The sequence below is a fragment of the Daldinia caldariorum genome, assembly GCF_022478825.1.
Source record: "Daldinia caldariorum strain CBS 122874 unplaced genomic scaffold F4812scaffold_21, whole genome shotgun sequence".
Lineage (NCBI taxonomy): Eukaryota > Fungi > Ascomycota > Sordariomycetes > Xylariales > Hypoxylaceae > Daldinia > Daldinia caldariorum.
The window spans coordinates 191,333-216,480 of NW_025953057.1; the positions used below are offsets into that span (position 1 = coordinate 191,333).

At 50.6% G+C, this 25,148-nt stretch overlaps 11 protein-coding genes across 11 annotated transcripts; 6 read left to right on the forward strand and 5 right to left on the reverse strand.

Annotated features, from left to right (window-relative positions):
• Positions 1 to 109: 109 nt before the first annotated feature.
• F4812DRAFT_468120 (uncharacterized protein) lies at positions 110 to 1,230 on the reverse strand (the record flags this gene model as incomplete). The annotated part of the gene is made up of 2 exons (XM_047938743.1): positions 110 to 834; positions 1,023 to 1,230. 2 exons carry the CDS (start codon positions 1,228 to 1,230, stop codon positions 167 to 169), a joined length of 876 nt encoding a protein of 291 aa, XP_047786493.1. The 3' UTR covers positions 110 to 166.
• An 890-nt stretch (positions 1,231 to 2,120) lies between these two features.
• F4812DRAFT_462929 (uncharacterized protein) lies at positions 2,121 to 2,916 on the reverse strand (the record flags this gene model as incomplete). Its single annotated transcript, XM_047938122.1, has 3 exons — positions 2,121 to 2,501; positions 2,556 to 2,644; positions 2,733 to 2,916. The coding sequence occupies 3 exons, from the start codon at positions 2,914 to 2,916 to the stop codon at positions 2,121 to 2,123; spliced, it is 654 nt and encodes a 217-aa protein (XP_047786494.1).
• Positions 2,917 to 4,587: 1,671 nt separating this feature from the next.
• Positions 4,588 to 6,436, forward strand: F4812DRAFT_453059 (deoxyribodipyrimidine photo-lyase; the record flags this gene model as incomplete). The annotated part of the gene is made up of 2 exons (XM_047936432.1): positions 4,588 to 5,819; positions 5,887 to 6,436. The coding sequence occupies 2 exons, from the start codon at positions 4,588 to 4,590 to the stop codon at positions 6,434 to 6,436; spliced, it is 1,782 nt and encodes a 593-aa protein (XP_047786495.1).
• A 930-nt stretch (positions 6,437 to 7,366) lies between these two features.
• On the forward strand, positions 7,367 to 8,965 carry F4812DRAFT_214863 (uncharacterized protein). Its single transcript, XM_047930381.1, has 3 exons — positions 7,367 to 7,494; positions 7,614 to 8,144; positions 8,225 to 8,965. The coding sequence occupies exons 2-3, from the start codon at positions 7,769 to 7,771 to the stop codon at positions 8,935 to 8,937; spliced, it is 1,089 nt and encodes a 362-aa protein (XP_047786496.1). The 5' UTR covers positions 7,367 to 7,494; positions 7,614 to 7,768; the 3' UTR covers positions 8,938 to 8,965.
• A 259-nt stretch (positions 8,966 to 9,224) lies between these two features.
• On the forward strand, positions 9,225 to 10,544 carry F4812DRAFT_214875 (uncharacterized protein). The gene has a single exon (XM_047930382.1). It carries the CDS (start codon positions 9,453 to 9,455, stop codon positions 10,317 to 10,319), a length of 867 nt encoding a protein of 288 aa, XP_047786497.1. The 5' UTR covers positions 9,225 to 9,452; the 3' UTR covers positions 10,320 to 10,544.
• A 250-nt stretch (positions 10,545 to 10,794) lies between these two features.
• On the forward strand, positions 10,795 to 12,187 carry F4812DRAFT_443691 (NUDIX hydrolase domain-like protein). Its single transcript, XM_047935420.1, has 3 exons — positions 10,795 to 11,269; positions 11,452 to 11,657; positions 11,825 to 12,187. The coding sequence occupies exons 1-3, from the start codon at positions 11,161 to 11,163 to the stop codon at positions 11,996 to 11,998; spliced, it is 489 nt and encodes a 162-aa protein (XP_047786498.1). The 5' UTR covers positions 10,795 to 11,160; the 3' UTR covers positions 11,999 to 12,187.
• On the reverse strand, positions 11,780 to 13,365 carry F4812DRAFT_214918 (aldolase). The gene has a single exon (XM_047930383.1). It carries the CDS (start codon positions 13,119 to 13,121, stop codon positions 12,177 to 12,179), a length of 945 nt encoding a protein of 314 aa, XP_047786499.1. The 5' UTR covers positions 13,122 to 13,365; the 3' UTR covers positions 11,780 to 12,176.
• Positions 13,366 to 13,887: 522 nt separating this feature from the next.
• On the forward strand, positions 13,888 to 18,621 carry F4812DRAFT_443695 (uncharacterized protein). The gene has a single exon (XM_047935421.1). It carries the CDS (start codon positions 14,236 to 14,238, stop codon positions 18,256 to 18,258), a length of 4,023 nt encoding a protein of 1,340 aa, XP_047786500.1. The 5' UTR covers positions 13,888 to 14,235; the 3' UTR covers positions 18,259 to 18,621.
• Positions 18,622 to 18,690: 69 nt separating this feature from the next.
• Positions 18,691 to 20,876, reverse strand: F4812DRAFT_443696 (UV radiation resistance protein and autophagy-related subunit 14-domain-containing protein). Its single transcript, XM_047935422.1, has one exon. It carries the CDS (start codon positions 20,762 to 20,764, stop codon positions 18,929 to 18,931), a length of 1,836 nt encoding a protein of 611 aa, XP_047786501.1. The 5' UTR covers positions 20,765 to 20,876; the 3' UTR covers positions 18,691 to 18,928.
• Positions 20,877 to 21,593: 717 nt separating this feature from the next.
• F4812DRAFT_453064 (uncharacterized protein) lies at positions 21,594 to 23,667 on the forward strand (the record flags this gene model as incomplete). Its single annotated transcript, XM_047936433.1, has 5 exons — positions 21,594 to 22,036; positions 22,091 to 22,574; positions 22,636 to 22,945; positions 23,098 to 23,486; positions 23,518 to 23,667. 5 exons carry the CDS (start codon positions 21,594 to 21,596, stop codon positions 23,665 to 23,667), a joined length of 1,776 nt encoding a protein of 591 aa, XP_047786502.1.
• On the reverse strand, positions 23,365 to 24,808 carry F4812DRAFT_215045 (uncharacterized protein). Its single transcript, XM_047930384.1, has 4 exons — positions 24,560 to 24,808; positions 23,957 to 24,493; positions 23,656 to 23,898; positions 23,365 to 23,405 (listed from the first exon to the last, which is right to left on the reverse strand). The coding sequence occupies exons 1-3, from the start codon at positions 24,697 to 24,699 to the stop codon at positions 23,895 to 23,897; spliced, it is 681 nt and encodes a 226-aa protein (XP_047786503.1). The 5' UTR covers positions 24,700 to 24,808; the 3' UTR covers positions 23,365 to 23,405; positions 23,656 to 23,894.
• Between the last annotated feature and the right edge of the window lie 340 nt (positions 24,809 to 25,148).

Consider the following 25,148-nt stretch of genomic DNA (forward strand, 5'->3'; position numbering starts at 1 on the left):
TTCTTCCATTCCTAATCCCTGATCCTGACTCCTATCTCCTATCTCCTCCAATGGCTAAAACTGTCGATCTTCCTAAACCGTCATGATAGGTAATAAGACCAACCATCATCTGTAATCCAGGCTCAGTAATCCAGTGTGTATCCTATCCCCGTAACTACCCAAGAGCTTATTGACCTCCCTCCCCGCTCCGGAACCAGTAAGCCCGCGGATCCACGCGAGGGCGGATACGCATGCGGCCCACGCCCGCTCGCACATTCTCCCGTGCGACGTCGTCGTCGTCGTCGTCGTCGTCGTCCAGCTGGGCCGCGACATGCGCGTCCGTCATCTTGACGTCCGCAGTGTCCGGCGTGTTCTCAATATCATTGTCGTTGGCCGCAGCAGTACCATTCCCAGCGCCGGCAGTACCTGTACCTGTACCCGTAGCCGTAGCAGCAGGAGCAGCAGCCGTGGCAGTAGCGTTGTCCTCCTCCTCGTGCCCTCCCACAAACTCGTACAGCTCGAACTCAGCTACGCTCCACAGGCCGCCGACCTCGGCATACAACCGATCGATGGCAGCCGCGGTGCGGCAGTGGCGACGCTGCTGCTGGCGGCCGCGATGCAGGTCGAAAGCGGCTGACAGCGCCGCGGACGACGACGGCTCCTCGCATTCTTCCCGATACACCATGCGCGCGGCGACCAGCCGCTCGACGAGCTCGATGAACTGCGACTCCGCGAGGTCCTGCGCCCACGGCGTCGCCAGGCGCAGCGCGCTGATGTACTCGAGGACCCCGCCGTCGGCGCGCGTCAGGTGCTTCTTGATGTCCCGGCGGAGGGCGACGGAGAACATGTGCGCCACTGTGGATGGGGGTGTTAGTTATTAATCCATCATAGGCTACGTATCTATATCTATATATAATAGGGCAGGTTCGCGGCAGTGGGGAGTGAGTGAGTTGTAAGGAGAATAAGTAGGACGGGTAGAGAAGTTTAAGAAGGTAAGGTAAGGTAAGGTAAGCTAGCGTAGGCAGGTTAGGTTAGGTACTCACGAGCTTCGTTAAGGACTCTGGTGGAGTAAAAGTACGCCTTGCCCCTCGGGAGTAATCGCGCTTTGCTGAGCGCCGCCACGACGCGGTCGTCTCGGTGAGGCTGGCTGAGGAGGTATCGGGTCTTGGGATACTCCATTCCCATCTCGGGCAGGTATGTGCGGAGAGACTTGTAGACAATTCTCTTGGCGGGTGCGCGTTGGCGAACCATCTTGCTTGATCTTGATCTTGAAGCGAATGATATTTTTATAATGCTGGATAGTGTAAGGTCTCACGAATGAGTGCTTGTTACGATTCTTGGTGATGCTATGGTGGATTGGTTATGGTAGCGCTCTAATTCCTGGGTTAGGCACTCGTGTTTATATGTAAATCTGAGGGGACGGATATAATGATAAGGGGCTTTGAATAAATGTAGGTATGCAGGTTCGTTAACTTACTAGGCCGAATCTTTGGTATCATAGACTTATCGCCAGCTGCTAGTTGCGAAGGAAAGGTAGTTTGATGTTGGAAATCGTGTACCAACACAGTGACGTGACTCATGAATTTGATTTTCAACTGCAGCAGCTTAACCTGAGATAAAAGATAAGAGATTACTGCCTAAGGTGCATTTACAGATAATCAAATCAGTTCAAATCCCCGCCTAAGAGCGCACACCTTGATGGGAGAGGTGGAGGGGTACCATTGTTACCAATGTATTTAAGTAGTAATGTGACTTTTTCACCAATATTTTGGCTATCTACCTACCTAGGTAGCTTATATATTAGGAAACGAGAGTGCTAACCAAATACTGCAAAGTTACTTCGTCTTACATTAGGATCATTAGGATGGAAGTAGGAGATAGAAAATTGGAGGATAAGAGGATGGAACTATTTTTTTCCCCGCGGGCATCCCAATGTGTCAGAAGGTAAGTGATGGAAGTAAAAATTATTTCATAAAACTTCGGTGTTTTATTCTCATGTATCTCATTATCATGTTTAGTAACCAGTTACCAGCTAGGTAGGAAAACTTCCTAGACGCGTCGTGGTAAGACCAACTAAAATCTACACTATCCTAACCCTTCCTCGATCTCCAATATCCGCATGGATATGTCATGTATCCGATCTAATCATTGTCTACGTCCATCGGATCATTGATATCCATTTCCTCGACCCCTTTCTTGATAGCCTCTTCGTCGGCAACATCTTCCAGGGATGTAGTTAGACTGTCCACCTCCATCTGCATGCTCTCCGATGATCCATTGTCGTCGTCGAGGGCCTCTAGGGTAGAACAGTCGGAGTAATTCTTATCAATCTCCTCGTCATCGTATTCCTCCCATCCGCCCACAAGTTCGTAGATCTCGAACTCAGCGCGATTCCAACGATCTCCCACTGCGCTTAGCAGGGCATCGATGCTACGCGCCGTCTTGCTCTGCTGGTCGGGATCGAACGGAGGGCGCGGGTTCTGCTGCCACTCCTTTCGCGCCTCGGCTAAGCGCTCGCAGAGCTGGATAAAGGTTGACTCTCCGATTCCTTTGGCCTAGGTGACAGCGTCTTTGACGACACCGAGGAAGTCGAACAAGTCCCCATCTTCGGTGGTCAGGTGCTGGATGATATCGGGCTCCATTGCAGTGGTGAAGATGCTTGCGACTGCGAGAGCGAGAGTCAGCAATTGGTAATAAATGTACCTAGGCACTAAAAGGTATGAGATGTAAAATCATTTTTAAGGCTAACTCACGCGCTTCGTCTACCGCCCTCGTTGTTTTTTTCGCCGGCAATCTGCTATGCTCGGCAAATCCAGCCTGTTCCAATGACACCATGACGATATTGTCCTTACGACTTCTTTGGAGAAAATGGTGTCCAGGCGGATAGATCATTCCGGCGCGAGGGAGAAATATCATAAGTTGATTAGAGTAAGGCATGGTGACAACCACGTTGGTGGGGACTTCAGATTTGAATGCTTAAGAAGTGATTTGGCAGTAGAAATGCTCGATGGCGTTGTAGTAAGTTGTTGCAATAAGTCGTTATGCCTAAAACATCCAGCGGGGCGTGGAATCAATTGGAGGGTAAAGTTAATGGAACACCTCTGAGTGCTTTGGTAGAAGGGTGCTGCTTTGCAAGTAGGTACTTATTAATTATCTGTTGCAGACATAAAATTAGGTACCTACGTGGTACTAACGTACATAACAACGAGAGGTAATGCATACCAGGTACGTATGCACCTAAGTATCTAAAAGACTTGCGAAGCACGGAAAGACTAGGCGAAAGGTGAGTCCCATGGTTGCATGGTATTTGCCTACTCTGTCATGGGGTTTTCAATTGTATGGGACTGACAGCTGCCACAAAAATGGAAAGCTCGGGGAAAAGGTTAAGCATATCATGCCCTTTAACGCAAGGACCAGTAATGCTCCCTCGGGGGCATTTGGCCAAGTGGTAAGGCACGCAGTTTCCGAGCACAGTTCGAACCTCACCCATTGCGCTACTATCCTTTGATAGCTGTTGATTCATCAATGAACAACTCTCGCTGTGGAAATATAGTTATACGTAACTTGACCGCACACATACTTAGGTATATATGCAACGGCCTCGTTCATTCATCGATCATTAGTGGGTTCCGGGGATTTGTGAGGTTCTCTGTCATTCGAAACAATTTTTTTTTATTATCCATCTTACCCGCACCTTGCCCCCCCTCGTCTTTTCCCATTTTTTTTCTTTCTCCTAGATATCTCATAAAGATTTAATTATTGTTCCGAGTCCATATTAACCAAATATTTCCAAAGTGTTTTGCCTGGCAATTACGTGCTGATTAACTAACTGCTGATACGCCCCTTAACCCCCAATATCTCCATTGTCAATCAAGCCTCATACTTTTCATCAACCCTTATTCTACTTGCCTCAATGTAGGTATCATCGTATTAAGCTATGCCGCTAATTTTACTATGGCATCCTCGTACCTATCCAATATCCCAATTTACCTACCCATACCGCCGTATTATAAGTGCATCTATCCTTCGTAGTAACCTTATTCTACTTCCCAGAGCAGTCTCGTCTTAAGTAGTGGTTATTTTAAAAGCATTTTGTTCAATTACTTAATAGTCTTATTATTTCATACGATGCGCCCTATCATCGATCTTTTTGTTGCATGTGTAAGTCCCATGGGTTGTCGTTAAATTTAGGATACCGGGGTTACATTTGCGGCTCGTAGGGCTGATGTAAGTCCCCACCAGCCCCAATCCACCGTATCCGTATCGGAAATAACGATCGATTAACCCCCCTGTTAGATCGATCTGGGGTCTCGATGATGCAAGTCCATATCGGGACTATGTTTTTTTTTTTTTGAAGACGCCAAAAAAAAAAAGAATAATTGCAGTTGGATTTCTTTTCTTTTCTTTTCACACAGAATTCGCATCATTTTTCTAATCAGATTCCCGTAATTTTCGTGTAAGTTCATGTCTTTCTCCTGTTTTTCTTGTATTATTCGAAACCCAGTCGCGCACATCTCAGGTATCACATGCTTGCTTCGGACCAAGCTACCATTACGTCATAAAGCAAACATTACCCAGCCCTATTTGCTATTTCCACCATTTTCAACTATGGCTTCCAAGCGAACCGCCAAGCAAAGAGTCGCAAGCGACGACGATACCAAAGAGGAACCCGCGAAGAGACCTAAACTTAGGAATGGAGCTTCGGACCCGCTACGCGAGCCGCACCGTTTCGCGGCCGAAGCCGAGGAACACGGCATCGTGCTGCGCAAATTCTACCCGCCGGAAATGAGCAACGCGCGCGCCCGGGCATACAACGATAACAAGATCCCCCGCCCTATCGAACAGCTGGAAGCCGCGGTGGAGGAGACCGCGTCGATGCGGAAAGACACGAAGGTGAAGGAGGCTGTGATCCACTGGTTCAAGACGGACCTTCGGACTACGGACAATCGCGCCCTGTGGGAAGCCAGCCAGAAGGCCCGGGAAGCCGGCGTGCCGCTGATATGCATATACATCGTCAGCCTCGAGGACTTCGAGGCGCACTTCACGTCGCCGCCGCGCGTCGACTTCGTGATGCGCACCCTGCACGAGCTGAAGCGGGACCTGGCGGCTCTGGATATCCCCCTGCACGTCGAGACCGTCGCGAAGCGGACAAAAATCCAGGAGCGCATCGTGGAGTTCATGGACGAATGGGGCGCGAGCCATCTCTACGCGAATATCGAATACGAGGTCGACGAGCTGCGGAGGGACGCGCGGATCGTGCGGGTGTGCGCGGACAGGGGATTAGCTATGGTGCTGTTCCACGATACTTGCGTCGTCCCGCCGGGCGCGCTGCACACGGGCGCCGGGAAGCAGTACGCCGTGTACTCGCCGTGGTACCGGGCGTGGGTCGCGCACGTCCACGCGAACCAAGAGCTTCTCAGCTTACTCGAGCCTCCCGCGAAGAACCCCGCTGCGGCGCGGGAGAAGGTAGCGGCGCTGTTCGACTGCGAGATCCCGGAAGTGCCGGAGAACAAGCGCCTGTCGGAGGAGGACGCAGCGAGGTTCCGCGCCACGTGGCCGGCGGGCGAGCGGGAGGCGATGGCTAGGCTGGAGAAGTTCTGCGACGAGAAGATCGGCGCGTACGGCAAGAAGCGCAATTTTCCCGGCGACGCGGCGACGTCGTCGATTTCGGTGCATTTGGCTGCTGGGACGCTGAGCGCGAGGACGGCGGTGAGGACCGCGAGGGATAGGAATAAGACGAAGAAGCTGGATGCTGGTGTGGAAGGCATCCAGGCTTGGATCAGCGAGGTGGCGTGGAGAGACTTTTACAAACACGTCTTGGTCCACTGGCCTTATATCTGGTAAGCTTCGAGCACCTTTCATATTTTTACCGGGGATAGAAGCATCGCACTAAAATCCAGCCCTTAGCATGAACAAGCCGTTCAAGCCCGAGTACGCCAACATCGAGTGGTCGTACAACTCGGCGCACTTCGAAGCCTGGTGCGCGGGGCGCACGGGGTACCCGATCGTGGACGCGGCGATGCGGCAGATGCGGAGCATCGGGTACATGCACAACCGGTGCCGGATGATCGCGGCCTCGTTCCTGAGCAAGGACCTGCTGCTGGACTGGCGGCTGGGAGAGCGGTTCTTCATGGAGCGCCTGATCGACGGGGACTTCGCGTCGAACAACGGGGGGTGGGGGTTCAGCGCGTCCGTGGGCGTGGACCCGCAGCCGTATTTCCGCATTTTCAACCCCCTGCTGCAGAGCGAGAAGTTCGACCCCCGCGGTGAGTACATCCGCAAATGGGTCCCCGAGCTGAGGGGGGTCGAGGGAAAGGCCGTGCACGACCCGTATAATAGGGGCGCGGAGGAGAAGGCGAGGAAGGAAGGGTATCCCCGACCCATTGTGGATCATAGGGAGAGCAGGGAGCGCGCGTTGAGGGCTTATAAGGCTGGGATTGGGCGGGATAAGCCGTGAACGTGAACTCTATTAAATTGCATGTTGTGAGAAATGCGAGCATATAAAGCAGGCCTCTTAATCAGCTGTTATGGCAATGTTCTTCCCATTAGGAGTTTGGTGTTTGGGGGACGGACGGCAGGAGGGCTATCTTCTTGGATTTGTATTTTTGGGGGATAAATGAAGGAGATATAGGGATATGCAATCTAATAAATTTGTGACAGATAGTCTTGGGGTTTTCTACGTCAGTAGAGACTTGGATCAATCGCCTTGTTTCTTTATATCGCCGCTGAGTTGTTGGTCCATACCGTATAGTTTGGAACACAGGATTACTAGACGGCGCGAGACGTAGTCGACATTGATCCGGATCATCGTTTTCTCGAGGACGATGGGCATAAAGGTATTTGGAATGGTCCCATGTCTTTGTCTGCTTGCTGTCGTCGCTGTTTTCCGGCATTGTAGACCTAAGCTAGATCTGCGTACAAAATACCTACCTCGGAATATATTAGCCACTGTGGTGCCATATCATTGCTATGGCAGAATGGTGAAAGTTGTTAAATAATTTCTTTTAAATAGAATTTTTAGCCAAGATCCCCGAGTCATTCATTGACATGGTATACTCTTTGAGGCTTAGATGGAATGAGTAGAGAAGCTTGCCTCTATGAACTTGGGCATACTACTTTACTTCCATGAAAAAAAAGAATGCATATAATTCATCATTTCTTCTCTCCAAATCTAACTCGGTCTGAGTCCCATAGGAAATATAACTTGTTTAGTAGTGGTAGAGTAAGTTGTATGAGATGACGGGTATTAGATTCTGTTATCCCCGAAATGCAATAGCCGAGGTTAATTACAAAAGAGGAAGGTCGTTAGTCTTTGTGGGGAACTCTTGTGGGGGAATCCCCAAGTTTTTCTTTTAAAAAAAAAGCTTGGCGGCCTAACCTAAGGCCAGAGGCACTTTTCGTCGAGCCACGGCATTATAAACTCCACACATACTTTACCTAGTACCAAACAGGGTATGGACTAATGTCACTACCACTTATACTACCATTTATACTTCCACTTATAACTTACCTTATGTAGGTACCTGTTCTTACAGCTATCCTTGAATAATACACCATGTTCCTTCGTTCAACACATTTACTTCGACTGTCAACGAAGGCGAATGTAATTAACCAAACATACTTTCCTTCCTCAGTCGCGACCTGTCAGACCGCCTCATATTCTTCCATCCAACCTATACGTCCTCGTCTTAATCATGTCCAATTGAGCGAGGAACAGCCATTACCTATACAATCTTCCATAATTCAAAAGAGAGGAAACTCGATATCAAGTATACCAGAAAACGGGAAGATGACAGAACCACGACCTAGCGCAAGTGTCATTCTCCTATCTCCCGAGAACAAGGTTTTATTATTGCACAGAGTAAAAGAGTCCTCATCCTTCCCTTCATCTTATGTATTCCCAGGCGGGAATATATCCACCTTCCAGGACATACGTACCTCGTCTCCGGGAAAGGGGAGACACGAGGACTCAGTCGTATATCGGCTAGCCGCAATCCGTGAGACTTTCGAGGAAAGCGGAATTCTACTTGCCCGCGAGGAGGGAAAAGATGGCAAACTCATAAGTGTTCCTAATGCTGAGCGCGACAAAGCGCGCAAGGCGATTCATCAGAATCGACTCCACTTCAATACCTGGGTTGAGGAGCTAGGCGCCGTTCCAGATACAGGTAATAGCCTAGCTCCATATCCTACACCATATCCTACATTCACAACTATCGCTTTGCTCACTGACCGAAACTTCTGATAGATAACCTTGTCCCTTTTACTAGATGGATAACTCCTCCTTCACGATTCCGACGATACACTACCCAGATGTATCTTTACATGCTTCCTCTTTCGGCAAGCAATGACCCCACTGTAGCGGCGGCGCAAGCTGAAGCTATAATACCTACACCTGACGGGGGTGTTGAGATTAATGCGGCTCATTTCGACTATCCTAGTACGTGGCTAGAGAAGCAGTTACGGGGCGAGATCACTGTGTTCCCACCCCAATGCTTCCTTCTTCATCTTATGTCGCAGTTCTTAGTTGGCCCCCCCTCGGGTTCGCTAAGCGATTCCGAAGCAGCCAAGTATTACGAGACTCAGAGAGAGAAATTGAGAAGCTTTATCGCGGCGGTGCCGACGACAAGCGATCCGAAAGCTGCTGAGCACCCCACAGCTCAGATTCCTTGGGCAGAAAAGGTGATTTGCCCTAGTTTGATGGGCCTACGGAAAAACGATGGGAAGACGATTCTAGGACTCCAAAGCCCTGGCCCAGAACTCAGAAATAGTGGCAGGGGAGGTGACTGGGAGAAAGTTGTACTCACAAAATTTGTAAATGGGGCGTCTACGGAAGTTGAGGTGAGGAATAGAGTAGAAGTGCTCGAAAAGGAAAGAGAAGCGGAAAACGAAGCGCAAAACGAAACGAGAAAGGCAGCGGAAAAGGAAGCAGAAGGAGAACCCAGAGAGGCGAAGCTATAAGACTCAACTCAAACAGTCAGGTCCGCAGGCTATGGCCTGATGATGACTTCATGCTCTACACGTCGAGATCAGCTAGATTAAGTTCCGATGCCATCAGGTCAGTGGCAATTCGAGTGAATTTTGGCTCCCGAAATAATTGATTTGGAATGTTGCAAGCTTCAGGTACAACCGAAAACATCTGATATATAAAGTCATGATATGAACCTAACCTAACCTCGTCGAGTCTCGAACGCAGCTTGGTCATCTGAAGGCCACACATCTCCAGGGTGCACACAATAGGTACCTGTAGTAGTGAATGTTCATTTTTTCACTTACAAGTGGGTGTGACTGTTATGAACCTCGTCACTCTACCTGCAACAACCAATATGGTTAGCTCGAGCAACCCATTGCATACTCCAAACTACGAGCAAGGCATATATAAACCTGCTTTAGATACCTACCGAGGACTCCCCAACTTCCAACAATCCCGATAATCAAACCACTTCTTCTAGAAAAACCTCTTCAAAGTTGCGGTCATGAAGTCTATCATCGCTATCTTCCCCCTCTGCCTCTGGCACATGATCAGCGGAACCCCCATCCCGCCCCAAAACTCACCAGACGTCCTTCCCCGGAAACCACTTCTCCCCCACGTCGTCGAACCTATCATCACCTACCCGCGCGCCAGCGTCGAGAGCATCCGAGCCGCAACCCGCAAGGCCCGCGCCGGGTTATACGGCAGCACCTTCGCGGCCAGAAACGTAACGCTTCTAAACCACACCGTGCTGGGCACTCACCTCTTTGAGCGAGGCGACCACAAAGAGGACAAGGACAAGGGCAGCAACAACAAGACCATCTTCAAATCCACCTGCCACGCCAATGTGTCCACCTTCGTCGACAACACCCGCGCTACCTCGCCGCTCGCGGCCGACTGCTCTGCGCTCGTCGAGCAGATGATGAGCGAGTACGCGAGCCAGTCGTGCACGTCGTTCGGGTTCGCGCCTAGCCACGATAACATTAACAACGACAGCAGCAGCAGCAGCAAGACGACCACCAACCTGATTGCGGCACACGCGTCTTGCGGGTTCAGCATAACGGTCGACACCGCCGCGGTGGGGCGCACGTCCGTGGGCGTCGGTGACGTGGTGGCCGTGATCCGGGAGGTGGTGCGGCGGTTTGCGGTCGACTACGCGGTCGACAAGAAGACGCGGCGGCGCGACGACGGCGACGACGACGGCTGCGGCGGTGGGAACGTGGGGGTCGTGAACGGGACTGTGGGGCCGGTCAATTCGACTGCGAATGCGAGGGTTAGCGGTGCCGGCGCGTTTGAGTGCGGCGGCGATAGTGGTGGGAATGGTACGACGGGTCATGGGACTTTTGTGAATTGGGCGGTGGTTCATACTTAGTGGTGGTTTTTTTTTTTTAAAAAAAAGGATGGGATAATATGGGATGGAAAGGTCTGGGAGGAATATATCGTTACTGGGGTTATGGCGTTGGCTACCTACCTACCTTCTAAGGTACTAGGTTAGGGAGTCGTATCGGCGCCGTGGAAGTTAGTGTCTGACTACGTGGATTTTCCAATTCACCCGAATAAACCATTTCTTAACTCTCTTATATGGACTGCTGAGTGAATTATCCACGACTGTACTTAGATATTTACGTAACATAAAAATGCATTAAAAACCAACCAATCCTGCAATTTTATGGCTTGTTTGTAGTGACCTTCAACAACATCCCGTCACCAATCCCTTCGTAGCCCCTATATAGAAAAAAGGGGGGTGACATCGTACATTTGTCTAGTACACACTGTAATTTGCACACTGTCCGCCGATAACCGCCGCCGCCAACATGCATCGCTGAGTTGATTTCCGGCAAGGGACCACGACTATATCCTCAAGTGCGAAACTTGAGCACAAGCACATACCCCACTTATACCAGCAAACCAAAGCCTCCAAAAAAAGATCGAGATATACTTACTAGTGTATTGTAGGAATAGTTAGAGAAGAGCTGAACCAATCACATCGAAGCCAGCAATGTACTGTGCCTAGCTCGCGCTTGAGGACAATAAGCCAAGTTCCAACACTCGATTCGAAAGCGTCAGCTACCTACACAGCCCTGGGGAAGAGAGAGAGGGGGGGTCGCGACAAACTTTTTATTTTGTTCTCTTCTCTTCCCTTTCCTTTTTTTCCCTTTTCGTTACTTTTGGTTTCTTATCTTTTTGCAACCTCACCAGCAAACCTCATCAGCATGGCTACTACCTCCCCTCCCTACCACCCGCGCGTCGGCGTGGCATGTATAATCCGCGACGCGCAGGGGCGCTTCGTGATGGGCAAGCGGAAGGGCAGTCACGGAGCCGGTACGTCCATATCCTCTCCTCTCATCCCCTCCCCTCATCCCATCCCCTCATCCCATCCCCTCATCCCAGCCTTGTCCTACAAGCTCGTATCCCCGAAGTCATATCCGCCTTAGTTCAGGCACCTCCCAAGCTACTCGCTTCCACCAACGACGGCTGACAAAAGTAAAACGAAAAACAAACAGGCACGTGGCAGTTCCCCGGCGGACACCTGGAGATGGGCGAGTCGCTGCTAGCGTGCGCGGAGCGCGAGACTCTCGAGGAGACGGGGCTCCGCGTGAAGGCGCTCCGGGTCGCGGCCGCGACGAACTCGGTGTTCGACCCGCTGACGAAGCACTACGTCACCGTGTTCGTGGAGTGTAGGCGGGAGGACGAGGATGATCAGCCGAAGGTGCGTACTTAAGCTGTGTTACCTATCCCTGATTCTCCCTTTTTCTTATCCCTTTTTTTTTGGTTGGTTGGTTTATTTCCCCTACTTGGCAGTTATTTCTTGCTCTGGTAGTCGTGTAACAAGTATTGTTTTCTAGATGGGGAGAGCTAATAATACTACTGATGTAGCTGTTGGAGCCGGAGAAGTGCGAGAATTGGGACTGGATTAGTTGGGATCAGGTACTGCAGTGGTACAAACATCACGACGATAACGTGACGCCCGAATGGGCGCAGAATAAATGTTTTATGCCGATTATATCGCTAGTGGAGGATTATCCGGATTTCGGGTCTTCTACCGCATGAGGGAAGGAGAATAGAAAGGACTGACACCAATAACATGAAAAATTTGTAACATTCAGTAAGAATTGCATCGGATCGATAGTGTTGGCTCTTAGATTTCTTATATTGGTATGTTAGAGATATGCAGCGTCTATCTGAGTCTAGGTAGTACACAACATGCGGCATTTCACACTGTCTAATACTATAGCGTACTCTCAATCGCCGCTAACTCAGCCATCTGGGCCTCGATATTCTTCTTCGCGGCATCAGTAGGCTCTACGTAAGGCCGTCTCGGCTTCAACTTGTCCACGGCACCCTTGATACCCGCCGCCTTCGCCGTGTGAATCGCAGCCGCGTATTTCGTCACAGCGATGCCGGCTTTGCAAGGTTGCTCTGCCAGTGCGGCCTTTTGGTGCAAGGCCAACGCTTCCTGATACTTCCCTTCCTTGTACAGCTTGTAGATCTGCACGATGGTTTTCGGGAAGACGTTGCCGAACGCGGCGATGCATCCCGCGGAACCGACGCTTAGACCACCGATCAGGAAATCCGATTGTCCTCCGAAAGTCGCAAACCTCTCCGGCGGTAGTTCGGCAGCGAGACGCGTGATCTTAGCTACGGAGCCACAAGTCAACTTTACGCCGACTATATTGCTGTGAGTATTTGCGAGCTTTGCAATAGTAGCGGAGTCCAAATCGACGCCGTTACAGACGCCCGGGAAGTTGTACAGCACCACGGGGAGGGGGCTCTTGGTGGCGATCTCGGCGTAGAAATTGTCGATCACGGCTGGAGTGGTCGCCTTGCCGAAGTAAGCCGACGGTAGCACAAGCACGTAGTTAGCCCCGGCTTCCGCGGCGTCGGTGACGAACTCCAATACTTGGCGTGTGGAATGGCCGCCGCAGCCCGCCATGATGGGGTAGGACGGCCCGCACGCCTTGCGGGCTGTCTGGAGTAATGTCTTTCTCTCCTTGCGGGTGAGGAGGAACGTCTCGGCATTGGTGCCGAGGATGACGAGACCGGTAAGACCGGTCTTAGATAGGTACGAATAGTACGTGGCTTGAGAGTCCGTGTCCAGATCGTCCGTTTCGGGATCGAAGAATGTAACGGCTGGCGCCCAGATGCCGCTTGGAGGAACTTTAGGGAAAGACATTGTAAATATAATATAGTTTGATCTATAATATTAGGTACTTCTTCTATAAACTACCTACCCAAGGTAATTTTACATTGATACGTTTGAGTTGGAAGACGTTGGTCTCGCCCAAATAATATACCGGGTTAGGTGATAAACGCGGGGCCATTTCTCGCGCTCGTTCGGTGCATCTAAGCCGACCTCTTACGACCTCGGCGCCCTTTCCGTTGTCGGCATGACGACAAGCTCGTATTCGATAGCTATTTGACATAGTCACACCCGGTCTAAATAATCGCCATACCACATCTTGTCACCGGAAAGATATGATGGAAATACTCGGCTTAAGTAAATCGGAGTTTATAATTGTAAAATTTTTATTTTTTATAATGAATCTAACCAAGTTAACAAGCAAAGACACATAGTTGGAATGATACCTTAGAGATTCATTTCATTTTTAGTGCTTTTTCATATGGGGTTTATGCTTAATATTAGTTCTGAGACTTTTAGTTGTCATGACAGATAAATGATTAAGAGGAAGCGTCTTGGAGGGAATAGATAAGGACAGTGTTTGAGAATCCCGTCATTGAGAGTTGTTGTTTGTTCGATTTGTTCGTATTTCCTATCGGGTTGTAGATTTAGATTGCGGGCATTAAAAAATTTGGTAATCGGAACAAAAAAAATCGGGTAATAATCGGTAGACCCTTGCATAAATCCTTACATAATATTTCGTCCTAATACCTGCTAATGTCATTGGGCATTTGCATATGCACAATTGACGTACCGCGAAATGCGCCCTGAAGCTACAGCGCATCGCGTTTCGTTGTGTTGCGTTGCGTGCAGGTGCATTCCCTCAAGTCAAGTACCTAATTCCGTACAATACATGTTGAATGCTTACGTCAATTTAACGATGAAATCATTTTGTACTTGTTACACATCTACAACTTCGCTTTCTACACAAACCACTTCCAACATTTTGTCGCAATAAGGTCCATCAGAAATACCAAGATAGCTACCTGCTACCTAATTACCCATGGGCTGATTAGATTTCCCACAGTCCTCTCTCGACGAGGATCATGACGTTCCTGACTTATACATATTCAGCGGCCAAACGCCACCGGCTACATGTATAACCAACATGTATAACCAACATAAAATAATGAGGAGACTATTAGGTCGCCAGAATCCCGAATCTCCTGGTGACGGCAATCTCGGTGTCACCAGCTCGCCAGTTCCCCAGCTCTACCGACCTAATGCCTCCCAAGACGCCGTATATTCTTCCTCCGTACCCGTAGCCTGTCTCGACAGATCCGCTGATGGCCAGACTGCCGTGCTGGGCGGTCGCCATATACTGAAAACAATTCATTTCGATGGTCTTCAGATCAAGGAGGGTATTGACGTCCGTTCTATCATTACCGCGCAATTTGCAAACAAGAGCAATGCTGCGACAAGTTTAGTTTCCGACCAGCTTTCGATCAAGGATGTAAAGTTAGCCTCTAACCATGGCAACAATCTCACCTTATTCACGGCGTGCGCCAATGGAAAAATCTTTATGTACGATGTCAGCCGGTTGGGGCTGGGTGCTCCCCTGGAACCTATTCAGACTAGGGAAGATTCGCGACAGGTGAATACTCTCGATTTCAACCCGCATCGGGGAACGTGGCTGTTATCGGGAGGCCAGGATGGCACGGTACGCTGTTTCGATGTGAAAGCACCCATAACAGGACGAAGCGGTCCAACATTCCGCACCTTCCAGGCTTTCCGCTGCAATGCCGATGGGGTTAGCGATGTGAAGTGGTCGCCCAAGGACGGCATGGTTTTTGCTTGCGCCACAGATTCCGGGGTCGTCTTGAAATGGGACGTTCGAAAATACAATGCGCCTTTATTAAAAATAAATGCCCACGATACCCAGAAGGGAGCATCGTCTATCTCGTGGCATGCAGATGGGGATCATCTGATTAGCGGAGGGTTGGATAGCAAGTGCCATGTCTGGGACTTGTCCAAGAATGCGGAGAAGAGACAAAAGCCTAAGTGGACGATCAACGTCCCAGCTCCAGTTACCACCGTTGCGTGGCGACCCGGTCTGTGGTCCGCTACTGCACAAGGGCGCCGAGCCGCCCAGGTTGCCGTATCATACGATGAAGGCGGACGCGTTAAGAAGTACGGCATCAGCTCCGTGCATATATGGGATTTAGCACGCCCGACGATGCCGTACAAAGAAATCGACATATTTGAGAGTTCACCCAGCGCTCTGCTCTGGCATAACCAGGACCTACTGTGGACAGCAGGTCCCGATGGCTTTGCGCAATGCGACGTTGCATTCGCCCCCAAGGTAATGGATCGCCAACCCCTCTCAAATGTCGCTTTCTCTGCCAGGGGTGAGGCGCTTATGTTTCTTGAAGAGAGAGTGCATTTGCCTCGACCACGTCCGACAGTAATTGCACATAAAGGGTTGCCTACTTCGTCCCACAGTTCCAGTCCTACTGGGCAGATGCTGAGCATCAGTCGTAGCGACTCGGAAGAAGATGTAATCGGTAGCTTCCTCGGCACAAGACGCAATGTGCCCGAGAAGCGACGAGTAAACAATAAAACAGCTAGTACTTTAAGTACAACACCTCCATCTGGTCCTGGCGCAGAGGACCAAGTTATCCCGTTAGATCAAGCCATGAAGATAACAGGCCCGTATAAGCCGCACCAAATCATGGCAATTGGTCAAATACCCGCCGCCCCCAAGTTGCATATGTATAGTTATCTATCCCGACAATACCTTGAGATTATCAAGCAGGATCTTCCGCATGCCGAGGGCGATCGACCTTTAAATGAAAGGGTTGCAGGAATCCTCGAAAGGTATGCGCGAGCTTCCGAGAGTGTCAGTCAATTTCGACTCGCACAGACATGGCGAATATTATCGTATGCCATTGGTCTACTCTTAAGCCGCAGGTCTCAATACCACCTAAAGCAGCGCCAGGTGCGCCGTGAGAATTTATTATTGAATAACGATAAAGACATCCCGCATATTCGATTCGCATTTTCGAATGGGGACGCGTCCCCGCGAATAGGAATTGACGGGGAAGACACTCCGAGAAAGCCACCGTCCGTGTCATCTCTGGAGAGTCGTCACCCCATAGGGAAATCATTGCTCACTGAGGAGATAGATAGCGAGTCTAACTTACCTACACCTTTAGCTCTCCCTGTCAAAGAACACGCAAGCCACAGCCACGAACACGGTTCGAGCAAGATGCTGACTCCAGTTCTAGAAATGGAAAGTTTTAATTTGCCACCTTCTGTTCTCCCAGAGGGCCCTATCCCTCGAAAGAGACTTAATTCTAGCACTCTTTCAACCTTCAGCCAAGATAGCAAAATATCTAGTACGGAAGGATATGATTTCTACGACATGGAAGCCATCGAGAATATTCCAAAGGCGATCGATGTTCCGAAAAGGAGGGAACCACTGGGTCACGACTATACAGAACCAAACTCGCTGAACGCACCACGAAGACCCATCCGGCAGGATTCGGATGAGAATTATGCACAGTTATTCTGCTTGTCAGATACTAGCAGACAAACATCGTTTCTTACGTGTTCATCTAATAGTAGTGCCCATATCTCTCGGAGAGTGGAGCATATTAGTGAGAGTTTAGGGAAGGGAGAGGGGGAATACGGAAGTAGAATCCGAGGTAGACGTATCGAAGATTCCCCCGAAAGCGTGAAATATCCAATACGGCATTCTGTGGAAAGGCAGGATTCCGATCTCACAGATGACTTAAAAATATCTCAGGCAACTACGGACACGGTGGACACGATGGACACGATGGACACGATAGACAGCGATCTATTGCCAGAAATCGAGAGCAATCCCTCGAAACTTGCGACTACTAGATTACTCTTAGAGGCGAGGCTTGCCCGGGAGCGTACTATGGTAGATCAACCTCAAGACCACCCGTCACCCAATATCACCGAGACCGACTTTCTCCCTTGGCCAAATGATCCCCCTTACCCCCATCCATTGGAGGAGGATGTAAGCCCAAAAATCCCTATTCCACCTATAAACCCATACGATATATTGTCGCGTGCTCTCGCCTTCGAGTCGAAGCATTCTGCCCTCAACGCATCTGCCATGATACTACTCTTAAAGCCGCTCGTACCCGACGACGTTATCGATTGTTACCAAGCTGCAGCTATTCTAAGACAGTATCATATGCGTCTTATGAGTATGAAGCTGTTCGTTGAAGCCGCTTTGCTACGTAATCTTTGCGTTCAGGGTTGGCCCGATGGTCTCCAAACCTGGGGCGAGAATTATACTTCAATTTTTGCACCGGCGCAAGATCGTGTCTCAGCTGCTTTCACATGCTCGAAATGTCACAAGCCACGCGAAATTGACCGCTCGGATACGAAGGGCCCTGGAATATGGAAATGCGAACGTTGCCGCGCCGTGATGGCGCCTTGTGCTGTCTGCGGACATCGAGACGCAACGGCTGATCCTCTTCCACCGTTAACAATCTCGGAAGGCTTAATAGCAACCCCATCGCGTCCCTCCGAAGACCCGATACTATCCACATGGTGGTACTGTCCTGGCTGCTCTCATGGCGGCCATGCAAATTGTCTGCAGGATTGGCACGCCCCTATCGCACCCAAAATATTACCCTCTCCCGTCTCGTCTACATACCCATTGGACAGCCTCTTCCCCGAAACAAACAGTGACGGTTGTTGCCCCTTCGACGGCTGCGGCCATGCCTGTCTCCCCGGGCGCTGGCGCAACGAGAGCAACGCCGCACGCACAGAGGAATTAGGCCGCGTCGTCCGCGAACAGACGCGAAACTCCATCAGCGCCGGCTCCGGAACCGGACCCAAACGCGGCGGCACCAGGGAACGAGCATCCAGCAACGCCAATGCCTCTTCTATCGCGTCGACGCCGTCCGGCGCCATCCGCGGCGACTCTATCGAGGTCCCGCAGAGTAGAGCAGTCGACAGTGTGCGGGAGGCGCTGTCTACGCTCGAGGTCGCCAGCGCGAGCGCGAGCGGCGGCAGCGGGAGTACCGGCGGGATATTCGCGGGGATCTTGAGTTCGAGTCCCGCACGCACGCCCGTCGTGGGGAGTGCGAGTGGGCCGGAGCGGAGGAAGAGCGTTAAGTTTGCGGGGCCGCCGGAGGAGAGGAGGTGATAGGTAAATTAGGTACTGTTGAAGTTAGGTGTATATATGAATGTATGGGGAAGTAACTATCAACCTTAGGTAGTTGACGGAGATAGAGGGCGTTGCATTAGTATTGGTGTTGCATCAGCATTAAGCGGAGCATATGGTTGGCGGCGTAGGTGTAGGAGGGAGGTTGTGGTTTACTTATACCTTCAGGGGAAGACGATCGGACAGACACCTGTACCGGCTTCGAGTGCTTGGATAGGAGGTATATACCAGACCATGTACCTCCCTATGAATAATAACATTAACGGGGACAACTACCTAACCTACCTCCTATTGAAGCGTTTACTTTAATGATTCGAATGATTGTTCCAAGCGCAAGAGAAATAAGCCGGAGAAACGTACACTATCCCGATATATTAGGTAATATTAGCCCATGAGGGTAGTATACAATTACTACGTGTAGATGATTTCCCGTTTTTACTCCTATCTACTCTTGTTCTGTTTTTCCTGTTCTTTCCTTTCCTTTCCTTTTCTTTTCTTTTAGGGGGGGTATCTAAATTATCACTTCTCCCATTCTCTCTCCTTCCGTCTCTTCCTCTTTCCCTCCATCCATCCATCCACACTTCCCACCTCAACTTTTTCCGTCTCTCTGTCTGTCTGTCTGTCTGTCTGTCTGTCTGTCTCCCCTGACAAATCAAGCTCGCGCTCCAACATTCTCCCTCAACCCCTTCGTCCGTAAACTAAGCTTCGCACTCTCGTCAAACGGTAACCCGATACTCGCGTTTTCGGAGGATATCGCATCCGCAGCACTACTGCCACCACCACCACCATCAGCATTACTACTAGCATTACTCTCTCTACTAACCACCCTCCCCATCAACTGCTCCCTCCTCCCCCTCCCCCCTCCCCCCAAAGCCTCATTATCCGCGCTCCCAGGCCTACTCCCAGCCGTGCTCACGCTAGCGGCATCATCCGCCGCACCCACCGCCCTCCCTTTACTCTTCGTCCGGCCGGCCCACAGACCCCTGATGCCACCCCTCTTCCGTTCGGGCACCTCGTCGCGGCCGGCGCTGCACACGTACAGGAGGTACTTCAGGTTGGGCAGGGTGTGGCGGATGTCGACGACCTTGAGGCCGGCGGCGACGCACAGGGCCTCGACGTCCTTGTTCAGCAGGAACCAGGCGTAGTCGAAGCGGTACTGGGCGGTGGCGCCGCCGCGCGGGAACAGCGGGAACAGGCGCTGGGACTCGGGGAGGAGCGAGATGTCGTCGCGGACGGCGCTGCGGGAGCCGAGCGGGCGGACGGGGTACGGCAGCGGCACGCCGAGGTAGAACTGCAGAAGGTGCGCCAGGTGCGCGACGTACCCGAGCGCGGCGGACAGGGAGTCCTCGGCCGAGGACGAGGACGTCGGGTCGTAGTCCGTGTTGGGCAGGGGGACGCCGCAGATGCTGAAGGACAGGGGAGGGGAGCCGGGGGGCCCGGGCGCGATGGGGAAGATGCGCGCCAGGTCCTCGCATATGCGGCGGCGCTGGCCGTGGATGCTGTCCCGCGAGGAGGACAGGAGGCCGAGGGAGGCCGGGAGCTTGGCCTGCGCGTGCTTGACGTCCTCGGCGGCCTTGGCCTGGGCGGCGCGGCCCTCGCGGATGGCGGCGCGGCGGGCTTCGAGGGAGGCCTGGAGGTCGGCCTTGCGGGCCTGGGCGGCGCGGAGGGCGCGGGTCTGGGAAGCTAGGTATTCCGAGGCGAGCTGGGCGGCGTCTTGGGCTTTGGGGACGGCGTCGGGGGGGGAGCGCTCGAGGAGGGAGTTGATCTGGGCGGTGAGGGCTTCGCGCGTAGCGAGGGCGTCTTGGATGGAGTTGTCGAGGTTAGAGAGTTTCATGAGCGCATTGTAGGACGAGGTGGACAGGGGAGGAGCCTGTTTCGGCTCGGGGAGCTGGCTCTCGAGCCCGAAGCAGTATAGGCCATCGACGAGCTGGAATAGGAGACAGTTAGGCGGGAAGTCGTGGTTTCGTAAGCTCCCCAGATAGTTCAGAGAACGCAGGTCGACGTTTTCGGTCAATAGCAAGATCCACGATTGCTGCCTCTTGGCCCAAAGCTTGATCGTGAATTGGTGTCTTCTCGTTACCGTCGGGCCGGCTTGCGATAGGTCGAAGAAGCGGAAGTTGAAATTAACGGCACGCTCGCCTACTTCGCTGATGTACACGGGCTCTTCGCCATCGTGGCAGTGCAGGGAGAAAAACAGGTCAGCAGCTCTACTCTCGACGGTATACTCCAGCTGCTTCTGGCGCGTAACGGGACTTATGTTCGCGAGGGTGGTGCTGCGTCGCCGTAAATTGGCGCGGGTCTGTAGCAGACTCTCGGAGGAATGGGAATGGTGAAGCTGAGGTGGACCATCATAGTGAAGAGGCTGGGGCTTTGTTGAAGGGAGGTCGGCTTCGAGGTCGTCGGCAGCTCTGCTGTGGGGTCGGGTGAAGCTCAGGTTCCGAAGGTAAATGCCCTGAAGATGACGAAGGCGCCGGTTCTGAGGCAGCATTGTAGTTGTGCTGCTTGCTGCGTGGGCAGCGGGCGCATGAGGAAGGTCATGGGGTGTGTTCAAGGGTTTGGGCTTTGGGAAGTTTTGAAATTTTGGTGATGACGAATTAACAGCGATTAACCAAATAAAAAAAAAATGAAATTAACGAATGAAGTCCCTTGATTTGGTTCCATTGAGCTTTAATTACAGGTAGGTACCTTAGCTTGCGTACCTTGGCCGACCAGCTGCTTGACATGTGACAGCCAGGTGACCCATCATGCTAGCTGATTACTATGTAAGTGCTAGAAAGGTAGCAGCTGAATGCCTACCTACACTGTAACCGCCGTAGGGTCATATATTGTTACCAATTACAACACACTTTTCATACTTCTCATCCAATTCCACCCAATTCCACCCATACGCATATTGACCAAATTTACCAAAGTCTATACTCTAACTGGATGCATATGACATGTCAGCCCTTTATTGGATAAGGAGCCTATGAAAGCCCTACTAGAAGTCTACTTTCTATTCTATAGGTTCTCATAGCACAAATACAGCACGAAAGTGAGGCTTCGCTATTCTCAACGTACAATACCTACCTAACCTACCTCATCCAGTTGCTGTCGCTCAGCCCTGTTTCCAATGTCACCTTATTACCATCTCGTTGACAACATGTCTTGGGGGCCAAGAAATAAGCCTCGAGGCAGCATGGCGGTATATTTTAAATTCAACCTCAATCTCATAGATCCAAGCCTTTTCTGTAAGTCACGGCAATCTCAACGATTGCCTTTAGGGTGACGATGTTTCCGTTTACCGCAAAACCATATGTCACTTAGCCCAAATTCATATGGCCGAAGCACTCGGAGTTGCGGCCAGCGGCATTGCTGTTGCGCAAATTGCTGTTCAGGTTGGAGGCGCAGTAATTAAGCTTAAACAGCTTTGGGATGAAGTCAAGGATGTCCCCGATGATGTTGCTGATCTGATGGATCAGATTGACTGCCTGGACCCCGTTCTATGGGAAGCTGAGAACAGTTTCAATGGAAGTGGCTTGCCATCCACGTTTTGGGATGACCTTGCTTCCAGGTCAACCACTACGTACTGCCGCAAAGCTCTTCGAAACCTAACTACCATCGTCGACGACCTAAATAACCAAATTACTAATGTCAAGAAGGGTCGAAGGAGAATAACCGCCGTTAAAGTCTTACTACAGAAGGATCTTATCCAAAAATTAGAAAAACGACTCGAGAATGCAGTTCGGATGTTAATGTTAGCCCAACAATCCTACCTCGTGTAAGTAGCAGGAGACAAGCATCATATACCACAATGTAACTAAATACCGTTCAGCGCCCTCCAACGAGTGCAACCCGATGTCATCATTCAGAAATTCAACGCTCTTACATTCCCTCAAAGCCAACCTGAATCTCAAGTAGGCTCTGATTCCACATCAGAGACAGAGGTGCGAAGGGAATCCAAGAAACATCACGAAGAACCTAACACTGCCAGTATTACCACCAAGCCCCGATGGGTGCAAAGCACAAGGTGGACCAAGCCGAGTTATTTCGGCAGAATCTGTATCGAATCTTTTGCCTCGAGTCGCAAAATCATATTCCAATCGCCATTATGGCTCTCACGACAATCCTGGGAACTACATAGCATCAAAGCGCTTGGTGCTTGGCAGTGGAATCTAAGGTCCTATAGGCTCATACGTCGTAGCAGTGAGATTTGCAAATCAATCGAAGCCGGTTCCCTCAGAGACGTGCAGAAGCTCTTTGAAGCTGGACTTGCATCTCCATATGACCGAACTGGCAATGGATGGACTCTACGTCATGTGAGATTTACCTATGCCGGCTGCTTCGTGCCTTCGCCACTAATTTCGGACATTATTACAGTATGCGGTCTTTTACGCGAATTTTGAAATGACAAAATATCTTGTTGACATTGGTGCTAACCCTTTCGAACCTGATTATTTTTCTAATTATCCATCGACGAACATAAATCCTAGCAACTTGGGAACGCTTGGCTTTATAAAACAGGTCATTTCAGACACGTTGCTCGCTAGAAAACTTCTAGTTTATCCACACAGGAACACAGGTCATGTGGATCAAGAGAAGCAACTTCTCTCATGCAATTGCAGATACGGTTATGAGCACCATCACATTTACATGGCACTGCTCCCGTATCAATGCCCTTCTCATCGGAGTACGTCACTGTCTTCGCGAGTAATGCGGGCTAATTATATCCTAGAAAATCTAGGACCCATTAACGCGGTTAAACAGTGCTTGAACCAGATTGGACTACCAACCCTCAGGCTATCTTTTCTAACTCGGCCTATCCTATGATTATTTAAATAGCTCAGGGTTTAATGAGGGCTGCTCGGATAGATCTATACGGCGATCATCTACAAGAAGAAAGACACAAGGAATTTAACAACTATTTCACATTCGCAATCGACGTGATAAAAGGGACCCCCGACGTTCATATAACAGATCCAGTTATGTTGAGGGAGGGTGGTGGCAAATTAACTGCCCTACTATGCGCCGTATTTTCGGCAGTGATTTCATCTGTGCCTTTTGATCGATATTATTTTCATTTTGACTTCTCCAAGTTTGTCGCAAGTATAAGGAAGTGGCTCGAAGTGCTGGCACTGGCCGGCGTTGATCTAGAAGCATATGGTCAACGTGAATACGGCTTTCTCATAGGCAGCTGCAACCTAAGACATATCGAGCTTTTTTGGGATGATGTGTGTGAAAGTTCACTTCGTCCACTTCAAGTTTGGTCCAGAACCAGAGGATTGGGGATTTTATTTCAACGAACCCACGGATGAATTCGCTGGCAATTTCTGGAACCTTGTCCGAGACTCGCCCCTTAATATACCGGGAGCCTGGGTTGAGGATGAGGATGAGGCTTACGACTTCTTTTAATCGGATTATATTACCGTCGAAACCAGCTAGGCATGCTGCTATATCTCCTAGTCGTTTTAACCAACAAAAAGGTCTATGGAATTCCACACCTTATTATTACAACGATGGCTGTCCGTCCTTGCTAGTCTGCCGACTTCGCTTGCGGACCTTGGGTGGCCTCGCCTCTCTCGGGTTCATCTCGGACTGGACCCGTCGTCTTAGCTTCGTACTTCAACACCATACATATCTTAGCTATTTTCATCACATGGTCGGCTAAATTGGATAGGAGAAAATGGAGGGATATACGTACGCTTTACGCAGATACTCGGCTTGCTCCTCTGGGGATACTTCGTCATTCCGCCCCGAAGTCTCAATAATTTCCAACAGCGAGCGGAGTTGCTCGGCGGGCGAAGACACATCGGAGCTTCTTGATGGACCTTGATCTATATTTGGAGTTTGGCGCTGCGCGAGGTCTAGGTGTAACGATGATATTGTTGAGGTTTGGCCACATTTCATTACACCATTCAGTGTCTCAGGGCATAGTGGTGGACTTTGTGACCCAAAGTTGGACTGGATGTCTTCGGCTTTCATTCCCAGAGCGAGTCTCTCATGTCCCTGTACGTCCCGGCGATACCTTGTGAGCGGGGATAGCCCGATTCCCGAGCCTGGTTGCACATGCTTTCCTATTGCTATAAGGGTATCGCAGGTTAATGCAGATACAACACTTGTATTATCTGTTTCAGCAACACTATCGTGGTGGTTGTCCGACTGCGCCAGCCGAGAACTCGAGTCTAGCCTTAGGTCGCTGTGCGATAATGCTCGAAACGAAAGAACAGGATAAGTATAACTACGATGGAAGTTAGCAAAAAGGTTTTACGTGCTAGTCAAAAAGGACATCTAGATCCTGTCTTACTGCACTTGTCCGTCGTCACCCAAGCTTATGACGGTATCACCAGGGGAATGGTCACGGAAGCACCGCTCACTTCGTACAGCGATATGGCTCTCCCCCCAAATGCCCTCGTACTCAATATCGTCACAATCGGCCGCGGTCATTTTTTTCACAAATGATATATGATGATAAATGATAAATAAGATATAGGAAAAGATATCAAAACATCCTGTTTAAACGCGACTTCGAGTTTCCTTTTAATACCCCAAGTAAATTCAGAAGACCCAGTCTGCACTTGGTGTGCGAGTGCGAGGGGTAGCAGCCATCGACCCAAAACGTGGCTCATAGGTTCTCACGGTATCTGGTTCCTTAACATGAAGAACTTAAGCCGCGACCCAACCTGCTGGGAATAGGTGGGACTTGTCACTACTAGTCCTGTTGCCTGTTCTCTTTAAGGGAACCCGGCGGTCTGGGTAGATTGTGCAGCAAGCGGAACGGTCCTCCGGGAACAAAGGGGGACAAACCCATCCAGTTGGATACGGCAGAACGTCCCCGGGGTCACATTGCATGAAACATTACGACCAGGGGTGGGTAGTATATCAGAACCAAACTC